At 48.6% G+C, this 12,066-nt stretch overlaps 1 protein-coding gene across 2 annotated transcripts in view; it reads left to right on the top strand.

Moving 5' to 3' along the window:
* The window catches only part of STARD9 (StAR related lipid transfer domain containing 9), a 432,822-nt gene that overhangs the window by 273,933 nt on the left and 146,823 nt on the right, over window positions 1-12,066 (top strand). For both annotated transcript variants that reach the window (XR_003856299.1, XM_029598695.1), the window contains exon 20: window positions 3,899-4,005. Coding sequence is in view for 1 of the 2 variants with exons in the window: in XM_029598695.1 (XP_029454555.1) it covers window positions 3,899-4,005 (107 nt within the window). In the remaining variant the exon portion in view is untranslated. The remainder of the gene's footprint in view (window positions 1-3,898; window positions 4,006-12,066) is intronic.

Genomic DNA, 12,066 nt, shown 5'->3' with positions numbered 1-12,066 from the left:
CAGTAATTTACCATTAATGCATATCCTATTGAGAAAACACAACAAATAAAATTGATACAAATGCCTACATGCTGGTAAAATACCTCACCTCGGTCACACACCCTTCACCAAGTACAGAAAAACCACAAATTATAAATATGGAGACAGAAACTGGAATGGAAAACCAAAAAAGCCACTCTGCATGCAGTGCGAACCTGGAGAAATAGAAAGAGAAATATAGCACCTAACAGACTCTCAGGATTTGCAATAATGCACACAAACTAACCCGCACAAAGTTACACCTATATTATGGAAATCACTCAAACAGTAACAACCCTATCTAAGAAATACAATTATTAAACCAGGCCCTAAACACTAATAAATTTCCTATTGAGAAAACAGAATAAGCCAAGCTCCTATAGAGCCCCACACAGAAATAATTGTAAAGCTATACTAAAAATGTTACAAAACAGCTCCTGAATAGAATAATATCCAGCAATTAAAAACTCATAAAAATTATTTAAACGTCAAAATATCAATAAAATATTTCAAAACAGCAGACATCGCATAATACCCAATAATTAAAATGGCAGTCAATCAAGAAAAATAAATTTAAAAAGCCACCTTTACTTACCCTCTCCAGAAACTCTCCTACACTTTTCCCTTCCGGGCTAATAGCACTCACCAGAAGCAGCAAGGGCTGCTGAAGCTCTGTCCTCACAGACCTCTTCCTTAGCGCCCACAACCAGTCACTCACCCCCCTCCCCATTTAGACCCGACGACCAGTCTCGGTCTCTCTCACACCAGTCATCTTCCTGACCAGTCTCTCACTCTCTCACACACAGAAACACATCACCTCCCTGACCAGTCTCTCTCTCTCAATCACACTCATGGTCTCTTATATACAAGCTCTCAATCACATAGAAATGCTCTCGCACCCATTCACACCAGCTCTCACCCAAGCTTCCATTCACACCCATTCACACCAGCTCTCACCCATGCATTCATTCACACACACATGCTCTCACCTATGCATCCATTCACACCCACACACACAAGCTCACACCCAGGCATCCATTTACACTGACAGACAAAAGCTCGCACCCAGGCTTCCATTCACACCCCCACACACAAGCTCTCACCCAAGCACCCATTCACACCAGCTCTCACCCAGGCTTCCATTCGCACCCATCCACACCAGCTCTCATCCATGCATTCATTCTCACACACACACACACACACACACACACACACACACACACGCATCCATTCACATCCACAGACACAACCTCTCACCCATGCATCCATTCACATCCACAGACACAACCTCTCACCCATGCATCCATTCACATCCACAGACACAAGCTCTCACCCAGGCTTCCATTCACACGCACAAGCTCTCATCCAGGCTTCCATTCACACCCACAGACACAAGCTCTCACCCAAGCACCCATTCACACCAGCTCTCACCCTGGCACCCATTCACACCCACAAGCTCTCACCCAGGCACCACACCCACAAGCTCTCACCCATGCATCCATTCACACCCACACACACAAGCTCTCACCCAGGTTTCCATTTACACCCACACACACAAGCTCTCACCCAACCACCCATTCATACCAGCTCTCACCCAGGCTTCCATTCACACCCACACACACAAGCTCTCACCCAGGCATCCATTCACACCCACACACACAAGCTCTCATCCAGGCATCCATTCACACCCACACGCACAAGCTCTCACCCAGGCACTCATTCACACACAGACACACAAGCTCTCACCCAGGCACTCATTCACACCCTCAAGCACAAGCTCTCACCCAGGCACTCATTCACACACAGACACACCAGCTCTCACCAAAAACCTCTTCCGCCTTCACTGCAGGGGTGGGCTCCAGTTCCACCGCGGCTTTACTCCGGTGGGCCTTCTTTTTTCGCTGCCACATGAATGGGCTTCCGTGGTGGCCTTGGTTGGGGTCAGGTTTCCTCTTTGCCACCACGGGGATGGGCTCCCATGGTGGCCTCGGTCGGGGTCGGGTTTCATCTTTGCCGCCACGGGCTGTGGCGGCCTTGCTTGGTCAGGATCATGTTTTCCTCTTCACTGCCATGGGAATGGGCTCCTGTGGCGGCCTTGCTTCGTTGGGGTCGGGTTTTCCTCTTCTCCGCAAGGGGAATGGGCTCTTGTAGTGGCCTTGCTTCGTCGGAGTTCAACACTTCTATTCCTCCCACCCCACCCCCGGGCTTTCTGATGCCTGCCTCACCGGCCAATCAAAGGCTTCCTCCCTTCTTCCTACTCCCACTGGCAGGCAGAAGGGAGGAGACTACCAATTGGCCTGCGCGCGGGGGCAGGCAGAATGAAGGAGGCTTCCCATTGGGCAGTGGGGGTAGGAAGAAAGGAGGCTTCCAATTAGCCCACGGGGGCTGGAAAAAGGGAGAAGGAAAGTACAATGGGGCAGTGGGACACTGGGAGACGCGACACACCGGTTGAGAAGCTCTGCTTTAGATTGTAAGATCTTTGGAAACATAGAAATGCCCTGAATTTAATTTGCTTTGAAGTGCGGAATACAAATAAATAACTTGAAGGTAGTCAAAACTAGGCCTTTATGCTGCTGGATGGCAATGTGATTGTTCCTACTTGGCAAACGATTCAAGAGATTGGCTTATGAAAGGTTTTGACACCAGGCCAGGAATCGAGAATGCAATCTTGTGCATGTGCATATGTATATGCAAGGTTTATCTATGTATATCATCTATTTATCTCTCTTTATTTATATATATATATATATATATTTGTTTATATATATATATTTTTATATATATATATATATATATATATATATACACACACACACACATTGAATTGATGTAACTCAGCTTGGGGAGGAGAACCCAACCAATTGCATAGATGGAAAAGGTTGGGGGGATCCTGCAGTTCAAAAAGTTTGCGCACCACAATTTTAAGCATTGGATGTACCAGGACGGGGAGAGGCCAGTACTGAAAGTGAAACTATCATTTAAAATAAACAACTGGACTAGGAGGGGACATTTTTTTTAGTAGTAGAGGGAGGGCTGGGAATTGCAACTTTTTTTTTTTTAAATGGCCATTATACTTAACTGGCCATATTCTTATGAAGCCAGTTAAATCCAAAATTATCCAGCCACACCAGGCCGGATAACTGTAAAGCGTAACTGGTTATATCCTAACATAACCACTTAAGGTTTCGAAGTTTTCTGGCTACGTGTAGCTAGATAACTCAGGCGAGTTTTCCAGATAACATAACTGCTTGTTGCCTGCTTGTCGCCTCACTAAATATTGGTGTTGCAAATGTGCACCCTTGAGCCGAGACGAGGTTGGCGCTACCACCAGGAGAGGGCCCTGGTGGTCCTTGTCGTCGGGAGGCAGTGCAGGCTGAGAAGACCCAACTGGAGCTTCACCTTTACCAGCCCACATTCTCTGCAGGTTGAGCTCTTGGGTACCGGGGCCAGCAAGACTTAGGTGCGGGTCTCTCACAGCATGAAGTCTTAGGTGGAGTTCTGAGAGACTGCATTGTCAAAGGTTCCACACAGTCTGAAGCAGGTGTGCTTGCAGGTTTGCTCAGCCTCCCATGTCAAAGTGACTCTCTTCCAGTCTCCCCAGAGACAACCTGATGCCTTCAAGTTTTCTCTTGATGGGACCATCTGGGATGTACAGTCTGAGGCATGCCCTGTTGTCATTTGCACTGGAATTGTTTTGTATTGTTTGTCACAGAAATATCTTTGGTTTGTATACAATGGATTTGAGAAGAGCTATTGATGTTGACTAATGACAGTACAGCCAGCACAGAAAATAATAGTAATGCATTTTTTACGGTTTGAGTGGTAGAGTGAACTGAATTCAAGAGATCTATTCTGTTTTCTCCTCCTGTCTTTCATGTAGAATAGCGATGCCTCCTATTTGAGAAGCAGTTCATTGGAATGGTTGGATTTGGGTGGTGATTTTGCCCCTTCTACTTTTTGTTTCCTGTCTCCACTTCTTCCAGCAAGGTATGTTGAAAATAACTTTTTGTCCATAAGAGTTTGCAGTTGTGGTTCAAACAATATCCCATATCTTCAATGACTGCCACTGCCCAAGTTTGAAGGTGGACTGGCAGCACAGAATACCACATCAGATGCCACTTTAGCATGGCTTAAAGCAGGTGCAAAGTACCCATGCTCCTCTTTCAGCCCACATTTTGAAAAGGGAAACTCTCTGAAAATAAATACTGCAGACAATGTGAAATTTCCTAGCGTGTCGCCAGATGGACTCAGGACTAATGGGTTATGTGCTCCCCTGCTAGCAGATGGAGATGGAGTCAGATTTCAAAGCTAACGTCACCCTAGATAAACACCGGCAGTGACCTCACCAATTCAGTATCTCTCCGTCTCCTAGGAGATGTGGATTGTGTCTCCCCTATCGGGAAAACAGTACTTTTTGAAAGGGGAAAATTTACCTTCAATTTCCACCTTTAAATTGGAGAAAGATCGAGCCCCACGCTCCTGCAGTGATACCTAATGGTCCCTCCCCCAGTTGAGAATTCCTAAGGCGATTTCCAGGATCCCTCAGAGGTGTGCCTTGGTCCGGTAGCCGGTTCCTGGCGTGGACTTTGCTGCCGAAGAAGCTGAAGGGCAGCGAGAGCAGGAACCAGAGTGCGGCGGTGACTGCCTTTGCCCTCTTCCCCTGCAGCCAGAGACGTGTCTCTGTACTCAGCTGATAAGCGCTGAACCCAGGTAAGTAAAGAAGAAATCCTCCGATTCAGAGATGTGGTAGGGCTTCGGTAAGTCTCCTTCCAGTCTCCTTGCTTGGCGAGCCGTACTGACGATGGTCCCGATCCCGTTGAGACTAGGGAAATGAGTTTACGAGTGGGTTTATTGGCCCCCCAAAGGACTAGGCCCCACTTCAGGCTCAGTGGGCACTCCACGTGGTAGGCACCATCTTGCGCATGGTTTTGTGTGGCGTCATTTTCCCCCCATCATCCGTCGGTACACATGGTGCGGGATGGCCCCATTGTGCGCATAACGCACGCATAGGAGTGCGCATTCCTGTGCGCACGTTCCTGTGTGCCTTATGCGCCCGGAGGTACAGGCGTTCCTGTGCACTAACGTGCCTGGAGGTGCGTGAGTTCCTGTGCGCATAAATGGGTACACAACTGCGCACAGACATTCGCGCATAACCAGACGCCTTACTAACGTGTGTCGGGGCAGAATTCTACGCGCTTGAGCTCAGGCACTAACTTGCTGAACGCACAAGCGGCAGTAACTATGGCTCCGGCAACTGAGAAGCACAAGCGCCACTCCCTTTTTTGCCGCCTGCCATATTAAGGCCGCACAGTCTGACCTAGAATCCATCCTTTGTCAGCACTGTCAGGAAATCCAGGGAGGGCTGGACTCTGAGCTTCTCCAAGTCCAGCCCCTCAGTCGGAGGATGGGTCAGCCTCGACCTTATCTGGTAACGCTCTGGATCTAAGTCCCAGGCCTGCGTCCTCCCCAAGAGAGGACAGTTCAGTGGCCCCTACCCCAGTTCCTCCTGGGCTAGGTATGGACCCGGCAATCTTTTCTTGGTTGGAATTCTTTCAGGGCCTTCAAACCTTTGTTCAGGCACAGTCAGCTGCTACCCCTGCCTGATCTGAGCCCCAGCTGGAAGGGTCTCATTCCCCCAGCCCTATCAGCATGCCTCGAGACATGCCTTGCCACACCAAGGGCATCCCTAACAGGGACCCAGACACCACGGACGGATGATGATGGGGATGCAGACTCGTTGGAGGACAGGGAAATCCCTCCAGGCCTGGAGCCATACCTGACCATGCTACTGTTTTTCCACAAAGATGACTTGCTGGCCCTGGTCTCCCAGACCCTGAAGACTCTGGGAGTTTCTGGCATGAACCCTAATTTGGAACCAAAGAGGAATCTCATCTTGGTGTTGCTACGGAAATACTCTTGCCATTTCCCAATGCTAGAAGCCATCCAGGAGTTGATTGACCTGGAGTGGGGCACCCCGAAAGCCAGTTTTAAAGGAGGTCAGGCCTTGGAGGCCCTGTACCTTCTGGACCCGGTGGCTAAAAAACGCCTGCATTTCCCAAAAGTGGATGCCCTAGTCTGCGCCATTTCAAAGCGAACAACTATCCCAGTAGAGGAAGGAGCAGCCTTGAAGGATGCACACGACAGGCGGTTGGAATCCATCCTTATGCAAGCCTTTGACGCGACAGCAATGACACTGCAGATCACCTCCTGTTATGCTCTGATGGCTCGTTCATGTCTGCTTCTCTCTCGAGAGGCAGATAGCTCAGGAGTACCTCCCAGAGGCGATGGAACCCACCGTGGCCTTCCTAGCAGATGCAAGCTCTGACCTAATGTGAACCTTGGCCAGAGGAGAAGGCTCAGTGGTGGTGGCCAAAAGACAGCTATGGCTGTGAAATTGGTCAGCGGATGTGACCTCTAAGGCAAACCTCACGAAAATGCCCTTTAAGGGATCCCTTCTATTCGGAAGCGAATTGGAAAAGCTAGCCAGTAAGTGGGGTGAATCTCCAGTGCCTCAGCTACAGGAAGATAGGAAAAAGATGTCACAGGGCCCCTTGCCAGGAGGGGTTGGGCCAGGGACTTCCACACTTCCGGCCCTACAGAAACTCGCTATTTCAGACATCTCGGCCTCGAGAAGGTCTCAGTCCTTTCGGAACTGGCAAGCAAAAAAAGAACTGGTTTTGGCACCAGTTCGACCCGAACTGCCCAAAGAAGTTTGACCGACCCATCCTCCGGATGAGGAGATTGGGGGCCGACTATCCCTCTTCTATCAGAGGTGTGTCAAGATCATGTTGGACAAGTGGGTACTGGACATTATATGAAAAGGATACGCCCTAGAATTTCACAGCATCCCTCAGGACATGTTCATGATATCACCTTGCCTCTCCCAGCACAAAAAACTGGCAGTGGAATCCACACTGGTAAGGCTCCTCAGTTTGAGGGCTATAACCCCGGTACCTACACCCCAGGAAAATATGGGACGTTATTCCATCTATTTCATTGTACCCAAGAAGAAGGGATCATTTCGCCCCATCCTGGATCTCAAGAGCGTCAATCGTCAACTGCGGGTGATCCATTTCCGCATGGAAACTTGTTGCTCCATCATAATGGCCGTACAACCAGGAGAGTGCTTAACATCCCTGAACCTCTTGGAAGCCTATCTTCATATCCCAATCCGTCAAGACCACCACCGTTTTCTACACTTTGCGGTACTCGGCCACCATTATCAGTTCCAGGTGTTGCCCTTCGGCCTGGCAACTGGCCCTCGAATGTTCTCTAAAATTATGGTGGTCATGGTGGCACTGAGGAAAGAAGGGATCCTGGTACACCCTTACTTAGACAACTGGCTGATCCAGGCGAAGTTGTTGGAAGAGAGACTCCAGGTAACCAGTAGGGTCAGGTCCCTGCTTCAGGAACTTGGTTGGGTAGTGGACATGGACAATAACAGTCTCAAGCCCTCCCAGTCCTTAGAGTACCTGGGAGTCTGGTTCGATACAAAGCAGGACAAGGTCTTCTTCCCTCCCTCAAGGATAAGGAAACTGATGTGCCAAGTGCGTTGGTTGATGAACAGAATACATCCCAGGGTGTGGAACTATCTCCAGGTCCTCAGCTTAATGGCATCAACACTGGAGGTAGTATCGTGGGCGAGGTCACACATGTGACCACTCCAACACTCCCTGCTGTCACATTGGAACCCACTGTCTCAAGACTGCTCGATTCGCCTCCACCTACCGATGGAAGTATGTTCTCGGCTTCAGTGGTGGCTACAGGAAGTGCATGTAAGCAAGGGTGTAAGTCTGTCCCCACAGAACTGACTAGTCCTGACAACGGATGCGAGCCTCTGAGGGTGGGGAGCCCACTGTCAGGAATTGGCAACTCAGGGGCGATGGACCAAGAAAGATGCACTCTGGAACATAAACTGCCTGGAAGCCCGAGCGGTCAGATTAACGTGTTTTACAATTCAGTCACAGGCTCCGGGGTCAAGCAAGTCCATGTGATGTCGGTCAATGCAACAATGGTAGCCGTTAACCACCAGGGAGGAACTAAAAGCCACCAAGTGTCACTGGAAATAGACCCCCTTATGGAATGGGTGGAGCTAGATCTACAAGGGATTTTGGCCTTCCACTTCGCGGGAAAAGACCACGTCAGTGCAGACTTCCTCAACAGGGAGAGTCTGGATCCAGGGGAATGGACGTTGTTGACCAGAGCCTTCCAGCTCCTAGTAGATCGCTGGGGCCTCCCATCCATTGACCTACTGGCCATATCTCACAATGTGAAGGTTCCACGATTCTTCAGTTGCAGAAGAGATCAGCTCTCCCAAGAGATCGACGCCCTGGTCCAGACCTGGCCAGAGGAGGTCTTACTGAACGCTTTCCCTCCGTGGCCTCTGTTGGGCAAGGTCATTCGCAAGATCAAATGCCACAGAGGATTAGTCCGTCTGGTAGCCCCGGTTGGCCCAGATGCCCCTGGTATGCAGATATGCAGAAGCTTCTGGTGGAGAGTCCCCTATGCCTCCCCCCGCACAAGAACCTTCTCAAACAAGGTCCGATCCTTCATGAGGACCCGACTCGGTTTTGTCTTATGGTCTGGCCCTTGAGAGAGCTTGCCTGATGAAGCATGGATATTCGACAGCTGTAATTGCCACCTTGCTCTGTGCGTGGAAGTTCAACATCCCTGGCGTACGTGAGGATCTGCAAAGTATTTGAGGCCTGGTGCAAGGAATGCGGGGTGCCCCCTCAGACGACCAAGATCCCCATGATCCTGGAATTCTTACAGGACGGCCTAAACAAAGGACTGTCCCTAAACTTATTGAAGGTCCAGGTGGTGACTCTGTCCTGTTTCAGAGGTGAGGTGAATGGAGCCCCCTGTCGATGCATCTGGACTTGGCCCGTTTCCTAAAAGGAGTTAAACACCTCTGACTGCCCTTAAAGTGGCCGGTCCCCCTATGGAACCTCAATCTAGTATTGGACTTCTTGAAAGGGATTTTGTTTCGTCCGTTGCATGCTCTGCCCCTCCACCTGCTAACTCTGAAGACTGTATTCTTGGTGGCGATATGCTTGGCTCACCGCATCTCTGAACTACAAGCGCTGTCATGTCAGGAACCGTTCCTCCGACTCGCTCCAGCTTCGCACCGTCCCTTCCTTCTTACCAAAGGTAGTCTTGGAGTTTTACCTAAATATCCCTAGATAGACGCAAGGACTCTGAAGACTACACCTCCTACTCCACTTAAACATCAGTACACTGTTAGTAGGTGCCTAGAACGTATAGAACCGGTGTCCCTAGAACGTACAGAACCGGTGTGCAAGACGGACCACTTGTTTGTTCTTCATGGTGGAAGGAAACAAGGTGAAGCACCTTTGCGAGCTACCATAGCCTGCTGGTTCAAGGAAGTGATCATGGGAAGCCTCTACCCCTTCAGATTAAAGCTCATTGCACTAGGGCCCAGACAATATCCTGGGCAGAAGCTAAGCTACTGTCTCCTGTCAACATTTGCTGAGCAGTGACGTGATCTTCTTTGCACATCTTCTCCAGGTTCTACCACCTGGAAGTCCAAGACCGAGAGGGTGCAGCCTTTGCTAGGGTGGTGCTAACTAGACCATGGGGTGCCTCCCGCCCCCTCTGAGAGTAGCTTTTGTACATCCCATTGGTCCTGAATCCATCTACTACATGCTAGGAAATGGAGAAATTACTTACCTGATATTTTCATTTTCCTTAGTGTCTAGACAGATGGACTCAGCATCCTGCCCACGGCTGCCCATGAACATTGCCAAGGAATCGCACATAAATCTCATTTCCAAAGGGACTATGGGAACACTATCTCCCTATCCCTAGCTCTGGGCTTCTATAATAATGCTGGGATTCAGCACTTATGTCTGCTTGAGTACAGTTATGATCACCGGTTTTTAATCAAGTTTTAAGCAAGTTTTAATCAAGTTTTTTAATCAAGTTTTTAATCGAGTTTCTCAATAGTAAGTCTACATAGCTTTTGAAGAGAATACTGAATGGCAGAGGTCACTGCAGGGTTTTATCTAGGGTCACATCAGCTTTGAAAACTGACTCCTTCTCCATCTGCTAGCAGGGGAGCACATAACCCATTAGTCCTGAGTCCATCTGTATGCACTAAGGAAAATGAAATTATCAGGTAAGTCATTTCTCCAATTGCCTTTTTTAAGAACTGCTTGCTAACAGAATAATTAGTAAATTAGTAGAGAATGAGCAATGACAAAAATCATCTGAAAGATGAAGTCCTCAATTTACTACATTGCTAAGAAGTAACTCGCTTCTGCTAATTTTTATGCATGTAACTCTTTGGAAATTGACTTGTGTGCTTAAGTGCTTCTCAGTTAGCATTTATGCAAGTTAATCACAATGTTCGACAGAACCACCTTTTTGTATCGGCCCTTTTGGCAGGCCAGAAGTGACATATACACAGCAGCAGCAGGACCATGCAGAAGTTGCATGTATGCTGTGTGAACAAGAGCCTACACCCTTCTGCAGTACCAGACCATAGCAAGGGAGGAAGATAAGAGAGCGCCCCAAGTGCAGCTGGTATAGGAAGGGGGAGGGGGTTAAAGGAATGCGGCTGGGGCTCAGGGGAGAGGGAGAGACAAAGGAATGTGACTGGGGCTTGGGGGTGAGGTGTGGGAGAAAGAAAGGCATGCAGCTGTGGCTGGGGAGTTGCTAGAGTAGAGATGGGGGTGTTAAGAAAGGGGGCTACTGGAGCTAAGGAATCATATTAAATCTTACTTTTGTCTGTTAACTGCCAAGAGATATTTTGTTTTATTTTTCCTTGTTTCTTCTTTAGTCCTTTCTCCTTCTGTTATGTTTTCCTTTACTTTTCCTGTTTTTTCCTCTACTTTGTTTCCTCCTTCTCTAACATGTCCATTCCGTCTAGTCTCTTTCATGCAGTCTCTTCTCTAGTCTCTTCTATCCCTCAAGCAATCTCTTTTCTTCTCGCCCTCCTGGTTTCTCTCACCCACATCCTTTTCCAACATCTCTCCTCGCAATTTTCTGCAGTAACCTAGGCCATTCCAGTCCCTCCCTAGCTATATCATTTTTGTTTCTGTATGGCTATGTTTTACTTTGAACAGCTTAATACAGATGACTTCCATTCCAAACAATTTATAGATATATTTATGAAAACACAAGAAAAAAATTACGGGCCTAATATTCAAGATATCCAATTATCTATGTTAGCCGGTTATAATTTATCTGGCTGACATGGAAGGGATATTTGGTGGCATAGATATGTTCTAGTTAGCTGGATAAGTTATATATGGCTGACTTCTGACTAAGCTATCAAGCAGGTCTAATTTATTCGGTTAACTTAACCAGATAAGTCCAAATATTGCCACATTCTGGCTAAGTTAGCTGGATAAGTAGCTCCTCCCCAATCTGCCCACATCCCACCCACATATTGTCCTGCTTACTTATCCGAATAAGTACTTATCTGGCTAAGTGGCGACCAATGATTGTAGTCAGATATTCAGTGGCTGCCACTTAGCTAGATAAGTCATTACTTATCCAGCTAAGTTACGCTGAATATTGGCCTTTAAATTACATAACTGAGGAGAATTCTTGGGAGCCTGCTAAGAACATCCTGGGTAAGACTCTTCTCAAGAACTTTCACACTGAACACCTGGGAAAACCCAAGCCTTCTAGTGGGAGTCCTAAAGGAGGGGGTACTGTTATGGCCGCCAGCCACGGCGGTCCACAGCCGGGGCCGAGTGCGTACCCGCGGCTTTGGGCCGCCTCCAAGGCTCCTGCTGGGGCAGGCAGCCTCTCTCGTCGCTCTCCTCGCGGCTGCTGAGGCCGGCCGCATGGCTCCTTCACTGCCGGGCTGACTCCTCCCTCTCCAAGTTTGATTAAGGCCGCGTGCGTGGCTAAAGACTAGATTTAAAGGGGCCACGACAGGAAGTTGCCGTGGCTCCTCCCCAGGACTCCTCCCTTTGTTCTGGTATTTAAAGTAAGGTCTGCTCCTCAGATCTTGCCTTGTTATTGTGGCTTCTAGTCTGTTTGGTTCCTGATCCTCGCTGTCGGACTTCTTCGTTC

This window comes from Rhinatrema bivittatum, chromosome 4 (assembly GCF_901001135.1).
Source record: "Rhinatrema bivittatum chromosome 4, aRhiBiv1.1, whole genome shotgun sequence".
Classification (NCBI taxonomy): Eukaryota; Metazoa; Chordata; class Amphibia; order Gymnophiona; family Rhinatrematidae; genus Rhinatrema; species Rhinatrema bivittatum.
The sequence above is the reverse complement of the archived record's forward strand: the minus strand, read 5'-3'. Positions and strand labels throughout refer to the sequence as shown.